The sequence below is a fragment of the Salmo trutta genome, chromosome 17, assembly GCF_901001165.1.
Source record: "Salmo trutta chromosome 17, fSalTru1.1, whole genome shotgun sequence".
In the NCBI taxonomy this organism is placed as follows: domain Eukaryota; kingdom Metazoa; phylum Chordata; class Actinopteri; order Salmoniformes; family Salmonidae; genus Salmo; species Salmo trutta.
Window position 1 is genome coordinate 30,469,259 of NC_042973.1, and position 22,485 is coordinate 30,491,743.

At 43.1% G+C, this 22,485-nt stretch overlaps 1 protein-coding gene across 1 annotated transcript; it reads left to right on the forward strand.

Moving 5' to 3' along the window:
• The first annotated feature begins 1,206 nt into the window (after positions 1–1,206).
• LOC115152012 (ankyrin repeat domain-containing protein 34C-like) lies at positions 1,207–4,834 on the forward strand. The gene is made up of 2 exons (XM_029696446.1): positions 1,207–1,591; positions 2,857–4,834. Exon 2 carries the CDS (start codon positions 2,919–2,921, stop codon positions 4,488–4,490), a length of 1,572 nt encoding a protein of 523 aa, XP_029552306.1. The 5' UTR covers positions 1,207–1,591; positions 2,857–2,918; the 3' UTR covers positions 4,491–4,834.
• Positions 4,835–22,485: the final 17,651 nt, after the last annotated feature.

A 22,485-nucleotide genomic window follows, 5' to 3' on the forward strand; every position in this document is an offset into this window, starting at 1 on the left:
ATGGTATATTACAGCCTCTCTGCTTACACCCACCAACAAAGATCCCTTTTTGTTGCTTGACAACACTCATCAGAACACCTTTACTCCATTATATTTTACCTCTCAGAGATCTACATCTAGGCAATGCCCTTTCCTTGGATTACCTCTCCTGTTTAAGTGGTGTCTGTACCAAGAATCATGTGGACTGTTTCTACACAGAATAGCCAGACAGCCATAATGACTTTCTATCAGTTCCTGGGATGAACACAAGCATGGAAGTAGGTGACTCCCTGCTGTTCCATAAACCACCTCTCCCATGTGCCTCCCTGGTAAATAACAACATTTCCCAGGAGTCTGTCAAGCAATCACTAGGGGGGGGGGGGGAAATCACTGACATCCTTGACTGTTAAAGTCCTGCAACATCAGAGTGGTGATAAATCTGTCCCCTATAAGGAAAAATGCAGGGGTCATAAGGGCTAATGATCAATGGGCTTTGGGATTCTTTGTGCAAATGGAAAACATCAACAAATACATTTGGGTAAAGGACATAAGAGCCCTCCTGTTTCTTGGTGCAATGTTATTGTTCTGATTACCTGTTCCTTGCAAAGCTGAGAACTCCATAGCTCTCATCAGGAACTGCTTCTCTGCTGTCTCATAGCAACCTATAAATAGAAATGTCCCTATTAGGCAGTATGGCTGTGATGGCTGGAACAAGTTGAGGCCCCTTTAATTGTGCTGTAAACATGTCCTGTTTTCAAGATGATGATTTACCCATTATTTTTTTTTGCAATATAATAAATCCAAGACAAAAATGTAAAAAAACATCTGCAATGTGTATTCAAGAAATAAACATGAGTGTATTTGTTTTTGTGTTCAGGAGGGCTAAATATTGCAACCAATTTACAATTTTGATGTCTTGGACATGTGGACACCCTGAGATGACATCAGCACAAGTATACCACTTCTGTCATAGGGCAGACAAGTGACAGCCACCTTCCCTGGCTCAACATCTGTGATGTTAATATGAATGATCACATGAAACTGTATAACTTCCAGTGTTCAAAAATATTCAATTATACTTTTTGTATATACTGAATCTTGATTCTCCCTATGTTGTGGGAGTGGGACATAAGCTAATCTATAAAAAATGTTTTGTCATTATATATAAACATGTGTTATAAAACTGTGAACCTTTCCATTTTATTGGAAGGTAGAACTGGATTGTTTGTGTGATGCATGACAGAGGTTCTCACCAGACGCAATCTTTATTTTTGTCGACTCTGACGTCAAGAAAATGCACGTTTCATTCACCAGGCAAAAAAAAACAAGTTATTTACAACCTCAGTATCTTGAGGTTGTGGTTATTGAATGCGCAGTGAAAGGAATGCCGCCTAATGGATTGATTTAGTGCGTTTCCATAACAAAAGCGAGGAGCATGATGCGCTATGCTGCCAGAGCTCTGAACCTAAACGAGGACAGTATTTGAGAAGCTCCGAATAAATTCAGGGACTATAAAGAAGAACCTTGTAGTTTCATTTTTTCCCCCATTATGTTTCAGGGTCGCTAATGACAAAACATTGGGACACCTTTGAACATGACAAGCCTGCATCAGGTAAGATAAGTGGTGGAACGACACTTACACCTTCTTGACATCTTGAACATAAGAATATGTGGATTAATGCAGGTTATTTTCACACAAAAAAACGTAGTCTACATATTAATATACTATTCATGTGATGTCCAATATCCAAGGCTTCATACCAACATTTTAAAGCCCACACACTTTTGAGTAGACTAGTATACTATAATTCGATAATGGAAGATAGTTTAGCTAATGAGAATATTAAAATGTGAGGAGTCCATGGTTATGTGAGGAGTCAAAATAACACTTTAAATTGTGGTCCTTCAGGTTACTTGTGTTGATAACAAGTTTGCTGTTATTTTAACGACATAAAGGAATCATAGTAAGAACTATATGCCTGTAAAAAAAGTCGCCTAAATTGTACAACAGATTAGGAATGTTGTAGTGAAACGTTTTCTAACAGATGCGCGTCTCTAACACAAGTTATCCAAAATGAGGCCAATGGACAGCGACGCGGTATAGCCCAGTCTAATGGGAATCTATTCAACAGATAATGCACGTTAGGTAGCCTACCCGAAGAAGACATCTTAGTTGTCGTTGAATCGAGTACGAAAAAATAATCTGAACATTACATAGATGTTTTTGCTGAAAACATGTGACCCGACTCAACTCTTCTAGGATGATTAACGCTTATGGTGACGATGTTTTTTTTCTACAACCATATGATTATCTCAATATGTCATGTTATTTATTATTGGTCTTTTATGATCGAAAAGTTCAACTAATTAATTTATAGGCTTGGATCTGGTAATTGGTCAATTACAGAGCAACATTAACAAAATAACATTACAATATTGAATACTAGGCTATTGCCCATCTACATCTAACAAGCAATACATTCAAGATAAATGGCTTGATTACATATAGGCTATAATGTACATTCTTCCATCGAATTGATGTTTTACACAGGGATATGGAAGCTTACAGAAGATACACAAGTTTAGGCCCCTATTCACAAAAGTATATATTTTTCATTGCCACTAGCACAGTTTACTGTTTTGACAATAAAACTACCTAAATAGGTATAAAGTTCCTTCCACAATTTCCATACCTGTTCATGTCTTAATAAAATAGATTTTTAGCACACAGACTGCCTCCTGGTGGTAGTCTTAGGAGAGGCTTGGAAAGTATCCATTGTGCTTGTGTGTTGGTGATAATACTAGATGGATGAATCAGTAAGCCGACCTATATATTAAGCAAAATATCATGCAAAATAATCTATGCTTTGTTTGAAGGGCTGCAGGTTGTGACTGCCTTTCACCACTGAGGGAGGGCACTATCTGTGGTTGTCTTGGCGATGATGGCAGACATACTAGAGCTGCGGACAGACGCGAACTCTCTCCTGAAGGCGGTGTGGCTCCGACGCCTGCGGCTCACCAGGGTCCTGCTGGATGGGGGTGCCTATATCAATGAGAGCAACGAGCAAGGAGAGACACCGCTCATGGTGGCCTGCATGTCCAAACACAATGACCCGCAGAGCGTCAGTAAGGCAAAGCTGGTTAAGTACCTACTGGATAACAAGGCTGATCCCAACATCCAGGATAAAGCAGGCCGGACAGCCCTGATGCACGCCTGCAGCCAGAGGGCGGGACATGAGGTGGTGTCCCACCTGTTGACCAATGGGGCAGACCCAAGTCTGGAAGACAGGAGTGGGGCCTCTGCTCTGGTCTATGCCATTAACGCAGACGATAAGGAGACCCTAAAGGGTCTCCTAGACGCATGTAAAGCCAAGGGCAAAGAGGTCATCATTATCACCACAGACAAGTCACCCTCTGGCACCAAAACCACCAAGCAGTACCTGAATGCCCCCCCTTCCCCAGAGCTAGAGGATAAGGGCTCCCCTGCATTCTGCACCACTCCCTCTGACATTGAGCTCAACACCTCCTCCTCACCCAACTCAGCCGAGCAGCACAACACTATCTTCAGTTTCCAGACAAAGTTGAAAACATCGTTCAGCACAGCAGCAAAGCTTCCCAATGGGCCGACTTCTCCCACACGGCGACCAGCCAACCCCAAGCGTGCTCGTTTACCCCAGCTGAAGCGTCTGCAGTCAGAGCCCTGGGGGCTGATCGCTCCCTCCGTCCTCGCTACAGCTGCGGCCCACGAGGAGAGTAAGAGAACCACCTCTGATGAGGACGTTGTCACAGGCATCAATGGACTTTCTCTGTCCAAGAGATCGACTCTGTCTCGACAAAACAGTGTGGATGGCAAGGATGTGTTGTTTCCACAAATTTCGTCCTCATTATCTGTCCCTCCAACTTCCAAATCGGCATATGAGAGGAGTCTGTGTCAGCAGCACCAGCCCCTAGCCCGGCGTAGCACCGTCCCTGCAGAGCAGGACAGTAGCAGTAACAGTGGGCCAGACAGTTTGAGAGACACGGTCTACAGGAGATGGCTGGGCACTGACCACTATGACTCAGACTCCCAGCTGTACTCAGACTGTGGCATGCTGGACTCTCCTAAGGTTCCTCTAGAAAGGAAGAAACTCAACGGGTCTCCATTAGCCATGCTGACCAACTCCAGGGAGTCCCTAGACATCAACAACAGCACGTCATCTCTCAGCACAGCACGACGGTGCGCACCAGGCCTCCTGGAGAGGCGAGGCTCAGGGACCCTGCTGCTGGACTACATTTCCCATACCCGGCCTGGCCATCTACCCCCCCTGAACTTCAACCCCAACCCTCCTATACCTGACATTGGAACCAGCAGCAAGCCCTCGTCTCCTCTTGCCTCAGGTTTCAGATCAATAGCTCCAGTAGCAGCAAACTCACCAAATAGAGGCCAGCTCAAGTCAAAGAAGAAACTTGTAAGGAGGCACTCTATGCAAGTGGAGCAAATGAAACAACTCTCTGCTTTTGAGGAGCTGTAGTGGGACTCATTGTTTGTAGATGTAGCAATGTTCACCACATAAAAAAAATGTTACTTTTCTAAAGGAAATGTCCTGATTTTGTAGATTTTTATTTTTATTTCAACCTTTCCTCTTAGAAAACCAGTGTAACAAGAATATAACTTGCTTATACAGTTGTAAATGTTATGAATGCTCTTAGAATATCAGCACCACCTATTCAACATTACAGGTTAGACACTAGCAACATCTCAAGGTAACAACTGACGTCTGAGAGATTCAAAAGCATTACATTTCTAGACATTTAAAAATCACAAAAACGATTTGAATGTAACCATATTGTCACGTCCTGGCCAGTATAAGGGTTAATTAGTATTGTAGTTTGGTCAGGACGTGGCAGAGGGTATTCGTTTTATGTGGTTCGGGGTGGTGTGTTTTGTTGAAGGGGCATTTGGTTTAAGTATTCCGGGGTTTTTGGGCACTGTTTGGTTTTCAGGTATTCTATGTTTAGTCTAGTATGTCTGTTTCTATGTTTGGTTAATTGGGGTTGGGACTCTCAGTTGAAGGCAGGTGTTGTCTATCTGCCTTTGATTGAGAGTCCCATATATTAGGGTGTGTTTGTTATTTGTGGGTGATTGTTCTGTGTTTAGCCTTGTGCCTTACCAGACTGTTTTTTGATCGTTCGTGTTTTGTTATTTTTGTACGTTCAGTTTGAAAGCAAATAAACATCAAGATGAGCCTGCACATACCTGCTGCGTTTTGGTCCTCCTTAACAGACGACAACCATGACACATATGAATAATAATTACTTGTTGGCCAATCAAGTCCTTTAGATGTGCAATCCTAAGGACACATACAGTAGGAGGTACATGTGTAGCCAACAAGCCAGCTGGTTGTGTAGAATTATGTTATTCATTCAAAATGCAGATGGGCTTACTAGAAATACAAAAAAAATGTGTTGTTATGTTTTGTATGTTGTAGCTCTAGTATGAAAGGGAGTTTGATTGTTTTGTGGTAAACTTGTATACAGTGCCTTCAAGACAAATTATCGGAAAAGAAGGTGGATCAAAAAGTTATTTATAAGTCCCAATGCAACCAAAAGGTGTTTTGTTTTAGTGCCGTTGGTTTCCTGCCCAATATGAAAGGCTCAGAAAACATACAAATCCTATGACTTATATGCCTTAAGTACAATTAAAGAGATTATGGAAATCAGCACTTCATTATCATAAATTCTAAATTGCCCAAGAGAAAAATAAATGTTGTTTCTCCAAATGTTTTGTAGATATAGCAGGGCATGTATTTTCATACATCAGTTCCATGACAAAACATAAACTCAGCAAAAAAAGAAACGTCCTCTCACTGTCAACTGCGTTCATTTTCAGCAAACTTAACATGTGTAAACATAACAAGATTCAACAACAGACATAAACTGAACAAGTTCCACAGACATGTGTCCCTGAACAAAGGGGGGGGGGTGTCAAAATCTAAAGTAACAGTCAGTATCTGGTGTGGCCACCAGCTGCATTAAGTACTGCAGTGCATCTCCTCCTCATGGACTACACCAGATTTGCCAGTTCTTGCTGTGAGATGTTACCCCACTCTTCCACCAAGGCACCTGCAAGTTCCCAGACATTTCTGGGGGGAATGGCCCTGGCCCTCACCATCCGATTCAACAGGTGCCAGATGTGCTCAATGGGATTGAGATCCGTGCTCTTCGCTGGCCATGGCAGAACACTGACATTTTACATTTACGTCATTTAGCAGACACTCTTATCCAGTGCGACTTACAGTAGTGAATGCATACATTTCATACAATTTCATACATTTTTTTCTGTGCTGGCCCCCCGTGGGAATCGAACCCACAACCCTGGCGTTGCAAACACCATGCTCTACCAACTGAGCATTCCTGTCTTGCAGGAAATCACACACAGAACGAGCAGTATGGCTGGTGGCATTGTCATGCTGGAGGGTCATGTCAGGATGAGCCTGCAGGAAGGGTACCACATGAGGGAGGAGGATGTCTTCCCTGTAACGCACAGTGTTGAGATTGCCTGCAATGACAACAAGTTCAGTCCGATGATGCTGTTACACACCGCCCCAGACCATGACGAACCCTCCACCTCCAAATCGATCCCGCTCCAGAGTACAGGCCTCGGTGTAACACTCATTCCTTCGACGATAAACCCGAATCCGAACATCACCCATGGTGAGACAAAACAGCGACTCGTCAGTGAAGAGCACTTTTAGCCAGTCTAGTCTGGTCCAGCAACGGTGGGTTTGTGCCCATATGCGACGTTATTGCCGGTGATGTCTGGTGAGGACAGGCCTACAAGCCCTCAGTCCAGCCTCTCTCAGCCTATTGCGGACAGTCTGAGCACTGATGGAGGGATTGTGCGTTCCTGGTGTAACTCAGGCAGTTGTTGTTGCCCTCCTGTACCTGTCCCGCAGGTGTGATGTTCGGATGTACCGATCCTGTGCAGGTGTCGTTACACGTGGTCTGCCACTGTGAGGACGATCAGCTGTCAGTCCTGTCTCCCTGTAGTGCTGTCTTAGGCGTCTCACTTTTTTTGCTGAGTTTAATATCTGGACACTACAAACGTAAATACAGACTTTAGTGGTTGTTGTTCCCCTAGAATATAATTTACACTTATGGCAACTGAAGTAAAAGTTAATACAGCTGCCATGTAACTTAACTGTGAGATATTCCTTCTGTTTAAACATTAACATATTTTGATGCATAGTATTTTTGTATGTAGTTTGCTGTATATTCTAAATAAATGTCTCTAAAGCACTTGTCATTCAACAGTTTCTTACCAAATGCAATGATTTTTGAATGCATTTCACTTACAGAGTTCATCATCATCAGATTGTAATATGTGTTGACTGCTGTGTATAGTTTCATTCTAAAGGCTAGGCCAGTCCTGGTGGTAATCAGGTCCATCATGCCAGACCAACCATGGAGGCACTCAAGTCCCACAGCTTCTTGGCAGCTGCCCTGAGGGGCCACAGTTTGAGGTGCAGTCACTTTAGCTAGGATAGAAAAAAAAGTCAACTGCAATGTCTCTCCTGCCCTCTATCCACCATTCATAGTGACAATAGCGGTTGGTGGATTGTTCGTCCAGATCTGCAATAGGCTAACTAGCAATCATACCACACAGCTCAAAAAGCTCCCCTATTGATCTTGTTTAGGGACAATACAATTATCCTACCTAAACTAGCCTAAAGCACCACAATGCAATGAACAATTGCATTATTATTTTCAAGGGAGTACAACATTGTACTCTAGGCTGCAGTGAAAATCTCATTTGAATATTGGAGCAAAAGGGCTGTGATTTGAATGTTTCATTCCACTTGGATCAGTTGTGGGCCTACTCTCTGCAGTTTATAAGGTTTAGAAAGGCACAGTAGCAGGCCAGTCTGGCTGTATTCTTATTTCTGATACTGAGATGCACTGTCTGTTGTGGATCATCATTCTCCCAAGTCGTCCTTTAATAATGTGGCTACATATGCTCCAAGCATGCCCAGTTATTCAGGAACGCCTAAAGAACACTGATTCCTCTCCGATGGTAAATCTAGCATCATAATGTTGAAAATCTGATTGCCCTTAGCTGATCATTCTCTGCAGCCAGCTCTGATCGTAGTGTAGTGAAACAGGCAGGGAGAGTGAGCTCATCGGTGGTGGTCAGCGAACCCTCAACCTTCTGGCCCGTAGCCCTGCTTGGCCTCTACTGTGCCACTTCAGCATGCTGAAGTGGAAAGTAGATATCCACGTATATAAACACAGGTTCCCTACAGTTATTATTATTTTGGTCTTGAACATTATTTGTAGTTAATTTTATGTGGCGGAGGGAGTGCAATTGTTTTTACAGTACAAGGAGAGGGTCAAGTAAATGTCCCTTAATACAACAACTCCTTAAGTCTATTGACACACCCATGTGTCAATCTAAGTAACATAATAAAAAAATCCCCATCAAAATCCGTCAGTTTAAACTAATGATTTTCTTTTTTTGCATGGGTTGCATTGCAATCTGCTTCCGCCTATGTCGGCCATCTGCATCTGCGTTGGAAAGTGGCCGAGCTACAGTGGTGTTTGTCAGACCTTGAGACATCCCGAAATTTGGTCTTATCACGAAAAGGTCTGTAGCGTCTGAACGGTTTGGCCTACAAACTATTATAGAAAGATGAGACTCTCACGAACACAATGGTGTTCTCCGATTTGCTCTATGACACCCACAAGTGTCACAGGACTCGTCTGAAGGGAACGCATACAAATTAATGGAAGAATGGAGGTAGTTTTGTGGCAACAAAAATATAGGACAGATATAGGACAGACACTTCAGAACTTTATTATTTTTCGGTATTTATGAATGTCTTATTCAATGCGTTTCTATAGGCTATAGTAGTAAAGGTCAAGGAAAATATTATATACCCCCAAAAATATACCTAAAGGGGTCCTAAAATTCCTAATCAAATAGTTAAATGATCCATGGTATGGCCATGTTAAAACTATTCCATGTGTTAGCTTTATGCATCTGTTCAGAGAAAGAGATGAAGCCTGGGCCAAGTACCATAGAACCAAAGATCAGACTGATTGGGAATCCTATAGAAAATTAAGAAACGCCAGTAAAACTAAAATTAGAAATGCAAAAGCCTTGTTCTACATGGATAGTCTTATAAAGAATTAAAAAATTAGCACAGCAGTTTTGTTAATACACATACTGTATTACCTTTTAAAATAGGTTAAATAATCAACCCATTCAGCAACTAATCCTCCAGGACATTCATGAGCCAGCAGATATAGCTTATGTTTTTAATCACTATTTCTCACCTATTAGCTCATCTGTTACCTCAAATAATAATTCCACCCATAATTCCATTAATGCTACAGTGCCTTCGAAAAATTCAGACCCCTTCCCTTTTTCCACATTTTGTGACGTTACAGCCTTATTCTAAAATTGATGAAATAAAACATTTGTCATCAATCTACACACAATGACCCATAATTCCAAAGGAAAAACAAAGAGCTCCGAGACAGCATTATGTTGAGGCACAGATCTGTGGAAAGGTACCAAAAAGGTTCTGCAGCATTGAAGGTCCCCAAGAACACAGTGGCCTCCATCATTCTTAAATGGAAGAATTTTGGAACCACCAAGACTCTTCCTAGAGCTGGCTGTCCGGCCAAACTGAGCAATCGAGGGCGAAGGGCCTTGGTCAGGGAGGTGACCAAGAACCCGATGGTCACGCTGACATAGCTCTAGAGTTCCTCCACCAATCTGGCCAGGTGGAAGCCACTCCTCAGTAAAAAGGCACATGACAGCCTGCTTGGAGTTTGCCAAAAGGCACCTAAAGGACTCTCAGATCATGAGAAACAAGATTCTCTGCTCTGATGAACCCAAGATTGAACTCTTTGGCCTGAATGCCAAGCATTACTTCTGGAGGAAATCTGACACCATCTCTACAGTTAAGCATGGTGGTGGCAGCATCATGCTGTGGGGATGTTTTTCAGTGGCAGGGACTGGGTGACTAGTCAGGATAGATGGAAAAATGAACGGAGCAAAGTACAGAGACATCCTTGATGAAAACCTGCTCCAGAGCACTCAGGACCTCAGACTGGGGCGAAGGTTCACCTTCCAAAAGGACAATGACCTTAAGCACACAGCCAAGACAATGCAGGAGAGGCTTCAGGACAAGTCTTTGAATGTCCTTGAGTGCCCAGCCAGAGCCCAGACTTAAACCCGATCTAACATCTCTGGAGAGACCTGAAAATAGCTGTGCAGCGACACTCCCCATCCAACCTGACGGTGCTTGAGAGCTTCTGCAGTGAAGAATGGGAGAAACTCCCCAAATATAGGCATGCCAAGTTTGTAGCGTCATACCCGTGAAGATTTGAGGCTGTAATCGCTGCCAAAGGTGCTCCAACAAAGTAAAGGGTCTGAATACTTCCGTAAATGTGATATTTAAGGTTTTTTTTATACATTTGCAAACATTTCTAAAAACATATTTTCACTTTGTCATTATGGGGTATTGTGTATAGATTGAAGAGAAGAAAAAAATAATTTCATCCATCTCAGAATAAGGCTGTAAAGTAACAAAATGTGGTAAAAGGGGTCTGAATACTTTCCCAATGCTCTGTAGGTCTTTTTTTCATGTATTTTTATTTAACCTTTATTTAGCTAGGCAAGTCAGTTAAGAACAAATTCTTATTTACAATGATGGCCTACCCCGGCCAAACCCGGACGACGCTGGGCCAATTGTGTGCCTCCCTATGGCACTCCCAATCACGGCCGGATGTGATACAGCCTGGACACTTGGAACCAGGAGATCAACACCGCAAATCAGAAATGTAACTTTATAAAGATTAAACCAACTGATATACTGCCTCTCCTCAATTAAATTAATATCAAGAAAGGATCTGGCCTGGATGGACTGGAACCCATATTTATAAAGTGTGCTGCTAATGTTATAATGTATCCTCTAGTCTAGCCGATCTATTCTACATGTCTTTAACAACTGGGGAAATACCTTTTGTATGGAAATGTACCCAACTGACCCCTCTTCCTTAGGCTCACATATCTATAGACCTATATCAGTAATCAGTAATTGTCTTTGAGAAATTAATACATTACCAAATATATCAGTACCTAGAAGTAAATTTCACCCTTTCAATCTGGCTTTAGACCCAACAATTCTACTCCTACAGCATTAGTGACACTAAAATATATATCATCTGACCAACGAAAACTAACTGGTGCCATTTTTATTGATTAATCAAATGCATTTGATTTAGTTGATTATTCTGTCCCAGTGGTCACAGATGTCAGTTCAATGTCTAGGTTTGATTTGCATTTGGTTGAGTTGTCAACTAATGTGAACTCAAAAAAAATTCACCATGGATTTAGGTTAAGTTGGGTGAAAAAGACAAAACACCCTTACGTTGATGACTTTTTGCAAATCCAATCAGTTTATCACGTTGATTCAACGTCATCACATGGAATGTTTGTGTTGAAATTATGTGGAAACAACATTGATTCCCAATGGGATCTTACTAGGCAAACTTTAAAACATTGGTTTTACTAACAATTGACTAAACTGGATCCATACATATCTTATGACTAGAGAAGGACACAAATCACAACTTCTGGACTCCGTAGAGGAGTACCTCAAGGCTCAGTATAGGCCCCCCTTCTTTTCTCTATATTCATAAATTAATTGCCTCTAACTTGTCAGAATTTAAATGTTCACTTATATGCTGATGATACTTTTAATTGATACTTTTAATTGATACTAGTAATTTTTTCAACAATTGTTTGACAGATTATTTCACATATAATTCACTGTATCACAATTTCAGTGGGTCAGAAGTTTACATACACTAAATTGACTGTGCCTTTAATCAGCTTGGAAAATTCCAGAAAATTATGTCATGGCTTTAGAAGCTTCTGATTGGCCAACTGACATCATTTGAGTCATTTGGAGTTGTACCTGTGGATGTATTTCAAGGCCTACCTTCAAACTCAGTGCCTCTTTGCTTGACATCATGGGAAAATCAAAAGAAATCAGACAAGACCTCAGAAAAAAAACTCAGGAAGGAGACGCGTTCTGTCTCCAAGAGATGAACATACTTTGGTGCGAAAAGTGCAAATCAATCCCAGAACAACAGCAAAGGACCTTGTGAAGATGCTGGAGGAAACAGGTATAAAAGTATCTGTATCCACAGTAAAACGAGTCCTGTATCGACATAACCTGAAAGGACGCTCAGCAAGGAAGAAGCCACTACTCCAAAACCTCCATAAAAAAAATACAGACTACGGTTTGCAACTGCACATGGGGACAAAGATCGTACTTTTTGGAGAATTGTCCTCTGGTCTGACGAAACAAAAATAGAACTGTTTGGCCATAATGACCATCGTTATGTTTGAAAGAAAAAGGGGGACGCTTGCAAGCCGAAGAAAACCATCCCAACCGTGAAGCACAGGGGGGGGCAGCATCATGCTGTGGGGGTGCTTTGCTGCAGGAGGGACTGGTGGACTTCACAAAATAGATGGCATCATGAGGGAGGAAAATTATGTGGATATATTGAAGCAACATCAAGACATCAGTCAGGAAGTTAAAGCTTGGTCGCAAATGGGTCTTCCAAATGGACAATGACCCCAAGCATACTTCCAAAGTTGTGGCAAAATGGCTTAAGGACAACAAAGTCAAGGTATTGGAGTGACCATCACAAAGCCCTGACCTCAATCCTATAGAAAATGTGTAGGCAGAACTGAAAAAGCATGTGCGAGCAAGGAGGCCTACAAACCTGACTCAGTTAGACCAGCTCTGTCAGGAGGAATTGGCCAAAATTCACCCAACTTATTGTGGGAAGCTTGTGGAAGGCTACCCGAAACGTTTGACCCAAGTTAAACAATTTAAAGGCAATGCTACCAAATACTAATTGAGTGTTTGTAAACTTCTGACCCACTGGGAATGTGATTAAAGAAATAAACGCTAAAATAAATCATTCTCTCTACTATTCTGACATTTCACATTCTTAAAATAAAGTGGTGATCCTAACTGACCTAAGACAGGGAATTTTTACAAGGATTAAATGTCAGGAATTGTGAAAAACTGAGTTTAAATATATTTGGCTAAGGTGTATGTAAACTTCCGACTTCAACTGTATCATCATTAATTGAATTTAGACTTACAAAATGACCAAACCCGGTCACAGGCTTGGATAACACTGGAGGCCCCTTTGTTCTCCACAGAGATGGGTAAAGCTGCTTTTAGTTTTTTTGCGCCCCTTTATGTGAAAAATATATATTTTGATTTGTTTAACACTTTTTTTGGTTACTATATGATTCCATATGTCATAGTTTAGATGTCTTCACTATTATTCTACAATGTAGAAAATAGTAAAAATAAAGAAAAACCATTGAATGAGTAGGTGTGTCCAAACTTTTGACTGGTACTGTATGTTTGATGTATTTATGCAGGGCTCATCTAAAAAAATAGAACCTAGTCTCAGTATGACTTCCCAGTTCATTGTTATTAATATTAGACAGTAGTTGCCTTATTATTCTTGTTTCTATGCATTTTCTTTCTAGGTTTGTTTAAGTTTTTCATTTGGATACTTGAAAATTATATGGTGCATCTCAAAAGACTTCATTGCGCAAAAACCTAAAATAAATAAATAGATTTTTTAATATATTTTTTTAAACCTGTAATTGTAATAAGAGCGATCCCTGTCGGATGTCCAAAAAAAGTATTTATTGCTTTACTGTAGTTCTGCATATTATCAGTATTGTAACAGCTTCTGACTATAGAAGTAGCCTCTGATTCAATGGTGCACGCGTCTATTCAAAGTTATAAAACCTGTGGTTAATTCAACTAAAATATATTACCATCCCATACATACCAACTTTGTCAAAATACAGTAAAACTGTTTACCAATGTGATATAATGTGCAATCAGGAAGTACAGGAAGGTCACGGGAACAACTTGTTAGAGCGGTCAGTGCTTTGGAATCCTTGGGATGTCCCTACCCTAAACTCTAACCCTAACCTTAGGCCCTACCCTTAGCCTAACCATAACCCTTACTTAAACCTAGTCTCAACCAGAAGTTACGGTTTTCAGGGCAAATGGAAAGAGAGCATGTGACGTGACTTGCGCTTTGGACGTTAACAAGGCGACACTCCATATGAACTCCTCCTCCACATTTACTGGATTGGTTGAACAGTGCAGAAGAGAACCTCCTCAGACACTTTTTTTTCTTCACGTCAAAACCAGTATGTAGGGGGATCTAGTTTCAAGCATTTCTTTTAAGCCTTCTATGTTAAGTTACCCTAACCTTTTTTTATTTAACTATGCAAGTCAGTTAAGAACAAATTTGTATTTACAATGGCACTAAACTCATATATAGTTCCATGAAAATGTTTTAACTGGTACCGGGGATCATCAGATGTGTCTTGTGAGGCTTATGGGCATCCTAGAGCAACACAATCATACCTGTGAGAGTCTCCACTTTCAATAGTGGTTATAATAGTTTGTAGGCCAAACCGTTCTGATGCTACAGACATTTTTGTGAGAAGACCGATGTTGGAGATTTTCTGGATTTTTTTGTATTATGTTATTTTGATTTCCGTGGTGGCGCAAACATTGTAGGCCAAGGGTTAAAGAATGATTCTCTAAAAAACAACAAATTAATCCCTTTGAAAACCTCATATGTGGCATTGATAGGAGTCAGTAAGAAACATTTATGCTAGTTTCAAAATTGGCTACAAAGTGTAAATAAGATCATTTTTGTCATAAATTCAGTCTTGTTTAGAAAAGAGTTAGTAACCTGAGTGTGTCACAACGAGTCAATTGTAGGTTGGGTTTGGATTACAATTATGTCAACAATTCATGCCCCCCTTTGCCAAGCTCCATGTGGAAATCACCCCTCTGCCCACTTCGCTTCCCTTCATGTTTCATCTGCCGTTTGAGACTGAAAAGTCCAATACGTATTGACCATGCCTCCGGCTCTGGTTCGACAATGCATGCTTCTAACAGGATGCACAGCCAACTATAGCTGGCATGCACTGCTGAAGGACCCTGCCGTGCAGAATAGGTGGATGGAGTTCGTTGGTCCCCAGTGGTGGTGAGTATACCGGTAACTAGACCATAGACTGCTGGTTATGTATCTGACATTATTTTTTGCTTAATGTCTACTTAAATGCATATAATGTCCAGGGCATAACCTAGCCTGGTGGAACCTGCCTGATCGCTGTGTTCACCATTCTATTGGACTTCACATTTTATGATATCTGAAGTGAAATAAAGGTGAACACATCGATCTGGTTGATTCCACCAGGCTAATCATAATAGACATTGATAATGTAATCAGTGCTCTATGTGTGTGTGTGTGTGTTTGTGTGTGACCGACCAGTATCTGAGCTGAGCTACGCTGCTATGCCCATCAATGAGGCTCTGGCAAAGGCCTCACCTCCAGCCTCACCTCTTGTCTTGTCTTGTCTTATCACCAATGGTTGTTGATGGGAAGAACAGAATAAGGTAGGTTTAGTCTGACCTGTTCACACTTCAACATAGTATCTGTTTGTGTGTCAGATATCACCTACTCTAACTGACATTGGTAATAGAACAGCAACTACGTATGTGTGTATGTCTTCACAGATACCTACATTTGGGAGACTTGCAAGATGTGATAGAGTCCAGACTGACAGACGGGCTTGATGCTGATGTCTCAATGGAGCGAGCCCTTGCACTCAGCAATAAAATTATACAAGACATCTATAACTTTTTATCATAACTTGTTACTATTGAATCAAATGGTAGTATCAAGGGTGGGGGGTGGTATATGACACCATACAGGAAGGTATGATGACTGACATGTTTGGTAAGGTGGCCCGTCTGGAGGCGGCAAGGTAGCTCCAGCACCACCAGACAAAAAGTTGATAGGTACACTATCTCTATCGGCTGTGAATGACAATAAATGATGAAAGACGGGTGTAATATTTGCAAATTTTTATATTAGCAGAACACTGCTTCTACTATATTATGTGAAGGATGGTTTATTTTACATGGAACTTATACTTGAAAGTCATCAAAACACTTTGTTTAGAATATCTATAGCAATTTCATTCTTCTCCGGTCCGGAGCGAGCAGTCGCACTTCGCTTCGCTCCACAGGTAATATTACACTTCTTTACATTACAACGGTTTGGTTTGTTTGATCTGAACAATTTTTCTTAGCTATCAAAGATAATTGTGTAGTTTAGAGTAATTAGAGTAATTAGCTGTTTTTTCGTCCTCCTAACGTAGTCAACACTGCTAGCTGCTAGCTAGTCAACACTGCTAGCTAGCCAACCGTTACCGACTAGCAGCGCTGTAGATACTAATACATTACAACGGAACGATTTGACTAGTGCAGTGTTAGCTAGCTAGCTACATAGCTGTCTTTGTCATAGCTTGATAATTGTGTAGTTTAGTAATTATCGAGGTTAGCTAGGTTAGCTAGCCAGCTATTTCCGTCCCCCGCGACGCCATTGTTCCATACCTAGCCAACTATTACCGACGAGCAGCATTGTAGAAACTAAATACATTACAAAGGAACGTCTTGATTAGTGTTATGTTATGTTAGCTAGCTACAAAGTTGCTTTTGTATAATAGCCAACCTCTACCGACTAGCAGCACTGTAGAAACTATTACATTACAACGGAACGACTTGATTAGTGTAGTGTTGTGTTAGTTAGCTAGCATTTTCGTCATTTTAGTCAATAAGATTTTCGCAACGTAAGCTTAACTTTCTGAACATTCGAGACGTGTAGTCCACTTGTCATTCCAATCTCCTTTGCATTAGCGTAGCCTCTTCTGTAGCTTGTCAACTATGTGTCTGTCTATCCCTGTTCTCTCCCCTCTGCACAGGCCATACAAACGCTTCACACCGCGTGGCCGCTGCCACTCTAACCTGGTGGTCCCAGCGCGCACGACCCACGTGGAGTTCCAGGTCTCCGGCAGCCTCTGGAACTGCCGGTCTGCGGCCAACAAGGCTGAGTTCATCTCAGCCTATGCTACCCTCCAGTCCCTAGACTTCCTGGCACTGACGGAAACATGGATTACCACAGATAACACTGCTACTCCTACTGCTCTCTCCTCGTCTGCCTACGTGTTCTCGCATACCCCTAGAGCATCGAGCCAGCGGGGTGGTGGCACTGGAATCCTCATCTCTCCCAAGTGGACATTCTCTCTCTTTCTCCCCTGACCCATCTGTCTATCTCCTCATTTGAATTCCATGCTGTCACAGTTACCAGCCCTTTCAAGCTTAACATCCTTATCATTTATCGCCCTCCAGGTTCCCTTGGAGAGTTCATCAATGAGCTTGATGCCTTGATAAGTTCCTTCCCTGAGGATGGCTCACCTCTCAAGCTGCGAGCTGCGAGCTCACAGAACAGGGCTCCGGGCAGCCGAGCGGAAATGGAGGAAAACTCGCCTCCCTGCGGACCTGGCATCCTTTCACGCCCTCCTCTCTACATTTTCCTCTTCTGTCTCTGCTGCTAAAGCCACTTTCTACCACTCTAAATTCCAAGCATCTGCCTCTAACCCTAGGAAGCTCTTTGCTACCTTCTCCTCCCTCCTGAATCCTCCTCCCCCTCCCCCCGCTCCTCCCTCTCTGCGGATGACTTCGTCAACCATTTTGAAAAGAAGGCTGATGACATCCGATCCTTGTTTGCTATGCCAAACGACACCGCTGGTCCTGCTCACACTGCCCTACCCTGTGCTTTGACCTCTTTCTCCCCTCTCTCTCCAGATGAAATCTCGCGTCTCGTGACGGCCGGCCGCCCAACAACCTGCCCACTTGACCCTATCCCCTCCTCTCTTCTCCAGACCATTTCCGGAGACCTTCTCCCCTACCTCACCTCGCTCATCAACTCATCCTTGACCGCTGGCTACGTCCCTTCCGTCTTCAAGAGAGCGAGAGTTGCACCCCTTCTGAAAAAACCTACACTCGATCCCTCCGATATCAACAACTACAGACCAGTATCCCTTCTTCCTTTTCTCTCCAAAACTCTTGAACGTGCCGTCCTTGGCCAGCTCTCCTGCTATCTCTCTCAGAATGACCTTCTTGATCCTAATCAGTCAGGTTTCAAGACTGGGCATTCAACTGAGACTGCTCTTCTCTGTGTCACGGAGGCTCTCCGCACTGCTAAAGCTAACTCTCTCTCCTCTGCTCTCATCCTTCTAGACCTATCTGCTGCCTTTGATACTGTGAACCATCAGATCCTCCTCTCCACCCTCTCCGAGCTGGGCATCTCCGGCGCGGCCCACGCTTGGATTGCGTCCTACCTGACAGGTCACTCCTACCAGGTGGCGTGGCGAGAATCTGTCTCCGCACCACGTGCTCTCACCACTGGTGTCCCCCAGGGCTCTGTTCTAGGCCCTCTCCTATTCTCACTATACACCAAGTCACTTGGCTCGGTCATATCCTCACATGGTCTCTCCTATCATTGCTACGCAGACGACACACAATTAATCTTCTCCTTTCCCCCTTCTGATAACCAGGTGGAGAATCGCATCTCTGCATGTCTGGCAGACATATCAGTGTGGATGACGGCTCACCACCTCAAGCTGAACCTCGGCAAGACGGAGCTGCTCTTCCTCCCGGGGAAGGACTGCCCGTTCCATGATCTCGCCATCACGGTTGACAACTCCCTTGTGTCCTCCTCCCAGAGTGCTAAGAACCTTGGCGTGATCCTGGACAACACCCTGTCGTTCTCAACTAACATCAAGGCGGTGACCCGTTCCTGTAGGTTCATGCTCTACAACATTCGCAGAGTACGACCCTGCCTCACACAGGAAGCGGCGCAGGTCCTAGTCCAGGCACTTGTCATTTCCCGTCTGGATTACTGCAACTCGCTGTTGGCTGGGCTCCCTGCCTGTGCCATTAAACCCCTACAACTCATCCAGAACGCCGCAGCCCGTCTGGTGTTCAACCTTCCCAAGTTCTCTCACGTCACCCCGCTCCTCCGCTCTCTCCACTGGCTTCCAGTTGAAGCTCGCATCCGCTACAAGTCCATGGTGCTTGCCTACGGAGCTGTGAGGGGAACGGCACCTCCGTACCTTCAGGCTCTGATCAGGCCCTACACCCAAACAAGGGCACTGCGTTCATCCACCTCTGGCTTGCTCGCCTCCCTACCTCTGAGGAAGCACAGTTCCCGCTCAGCCCAGTCAAAACTGTTCGCTGCTCTGGCACCCCAATGGTGGAACAAGCTCCCTCACGACGCCAGGACAGCGGAGTCAATCACCACCTTCCGGAGACACCTGAAACCCCACCTCTTTAAGGAATACCTGGGATAGGATAAAGTAATCCTTCTAACCCCCCCCCCCCCCAAAAGATTTAGATGCACTATTGTAAAGTGGTTGTTCCACTGGATATCATAAGGTGAATGCACCAATTTGTAAGTCGCTCTGGATAAGAGCGTCTGCTAAATGACTTAAATGTAAATGTAAATATTACTCTTTAAGCTATCTTGCCATAACTGATTTGACAGAGAAATATCAGCTAGATTGGATAGCCAGCTTCAGCCATCACCAAACTATGCTAGATAGCTGCTGTCAGCTTGGCTAAACACAAAGTCAGCGCAAACTTTAGCCTACACATAGAACTGACCATCTTGAGATGGTGAGTCAGTCAGGAGGGAAGGAGTCCTCAACTTCAAAACTTTGTTCTCGCCATAGCAAAGCTAGCCTAGCTTACCTCGCTGTACTCACTACTGCATTTGTTTGTTGTGATTGCATGGCAAAGACACACCCCCATCAAACTTCTTAGGATCCCTCAACCTTGATCCATCATCCTCTACATTCTTCACTGCCTCAGCATACGACACCTGTACTTCTCTGGCACTGGCCACCTCAACCTGCCTATTTCACACCAGACACTTCTGATCCCCAGTAATATCAGCACCCCTACAGTTGACACGCACAACTTGTTCACCCAAACAATACATTCCTCTGTCCCATGCGCTCCTGCACACTCCTCACATCTAGGAATATCCCTCCTACACACTGCTATAACATGACCATAAGCATGGCACCTGAAACACCGTAGTGGTTTCGGCACAAAAGCTCTAACAGGATACCTGACATATCCTAACATGACTTTGTCAGCCAAAAGGCAGCGATCCACTTTCTCCAAGAATGTCACTCCTACTGGGCCAGAATCATTGTTGTCATAACCATTGGGAAAAGACTCAGGGATCTTCACCACACCTGCCACCTCACTCATCAACTTCACTTTCTAAGCTATCGGAGCACACTTTGCACTGTTTGTACTTAGCGGAATCTTCCTCGACACACTGTTTCCCTTTGCACTCAGCTCCTCTCCTTCTTCCTTGCTTTCCCATCTCCGCTTCCGACCAAGAAACGGGGTCTCCTCCACTCACCATCTTTCCGGGCTGCTTCTCTCTCGTCATAACCGCCGGTCTCCAAAGACAATTATCATACATTTCTGACAACATACATGAAAATTGACCATGTCTCCATTTCCTCCTCTTAATGTTTTTAACTCGGCAAGTCAGTTATAAACAAATTCTTATTACGGCCTTACCCGGCCAAACCTGGACGACGCTGGGCCAATTGCACACCACCTTATGGGACTCCCAGTCACGACCGGATGTGTAGCCTGGATTCGAGCCAGGGACTGCAGTGATGCCTTTTGCACTGAGATGCAGTGCCTAAGACCACTGCAACACTCCGGAGCCCCATTTCCGCCATCCTCGCAGATAACCCTTGTTTCAACACAACACAATACATCTTCTGTTAGCTAACATGACAAAGCCATCCAGCTAGCCAGCCGCCATAATATCTCCAATCGAACAGCGGAATCATATTGGTATAAATGAATTGTATGGGTTGCCTATCATTTCATATACAATATTCATCCAGCAGAGGTTGCTCTAGGCCCACTCAGGTTCTAGAAATGCATTCATATTTTATTCCAGCAGGTGGGGCTGATAGAACAAATTGTCAAAGGATTTTTCAAAGACCTACAACTGTATAAAAACCACACTTAGGAGATAACATCTTTCTTGGGCCACATTTATGCAATGTGATTACTTATATATTGCCTATTGGGTGTCATCTACACAAAAAGATTGCTAGATCGAATCCCCAAGCTGACAAGGTAAAAATCTGTCGTTCTGCCCCTGAACAAGGCAGTTAACCCACTGTTCCTGGCCGTCATTGTAAAAAAGCATTTGTTCTAAACTCACTTACCTAGTTAAAAATAACCTCTTTCACATGGAGAAACTTATCCTATAAGTGTAGAATGTCATGATTTTTTCTCTCTTACTGGTTTGTATTGTGATACAGTATGTTATGCTAGATTTAGATCATTTGAAATGTTTTTACATTTCACTAGGGTGTACTAGAGAGATGTGGGTAAACTGGACATTGTGTCATCTCTGAAGCAAGACCCGAATCTTGCATGCGCTGGCAATCTGTCACGAGACGAGAGACTACTATGTGTGCCATCCAGAACAGAAGGTGCCCTAAAGATATGTACCTGACCTTTGTACCGTAGGGCCTTTTGTTGGGTGATTCTTCATCTGTTAGACTATTTCAACTGTCATTGGTTGAACTGCATTCCAACTGTATTCCAAAACTGTTTACATTCCAAGGGTCCAAAGGTTGGGTGCTCACTCAAGTCATCACATTATGTCATAGCACTGACTCTCCTCTGACTGGCCTTTCATCTAGATCACTGTAATAGTGAAAATGAATGCAAACATCTTGTCCAGGTATCTAGAGGATAACCAACCACAAGCCCATCTATTCGGAAAATTGATACATTTGTGGCCTTCTGCGTTTCAAAGTGATGCAGTGTTTTTGTCCTTTAATGCTCCCTCTTCCTTGGGAGGTGACCTGGCTGCTCTGAGCTGAGGGGACTTTAATATGCTGCAAGCTTTGACTCCCACATGACTACACACTACCCATTCTTTCTCCCAGTATGGTAACCCGCCCCAGCTAAAATTAGGGCCCTTCACTGCGATGACTGAGGATATGGAATGTGAGAGGATTGTTTCTGCTTCATAAACCAGTCCATACACCACCCATCTGGGCCTATCAACCCATAGAATATATAACCTACACTGAATTTGGACTATCAGCATAGTGCCTTTGCTCTTACTGCTGAGAATCAATTATACCTACATAAAGACACTCGTCTATTCACTTTATAATCTATTACATCTATACATGGCTGCATGGCTATTCACTCTATAATCTATAATCTATTCGATCTATGCATGGCAGCATGTAACATTCTGCCTGTATGACGGTCCAGGCTTCTAACATCAAATAAAATTGTATTTGTCACATGCGCCGAATACAACAGGTGTAGACTTTACCGTGAAATGCGTACTTACGAGCTCTTTCCCAATGATGTTAAAAATAAGACATTTTTAAAATGATAACACAGGTGGAATAAAGACCACAAGAATGCGGCTATATACAGGGAGTACCATATCCCGTACCATACATCTCCA

Coding starts and splice junctions, on each gene's coding strand:
- LOC115152012 (XM_029696446.1), top strand. CDS start 2,919: ATGATGGCAGACATACTAGAGCTGCGGACAGACGCGAACTCTCTCCTG.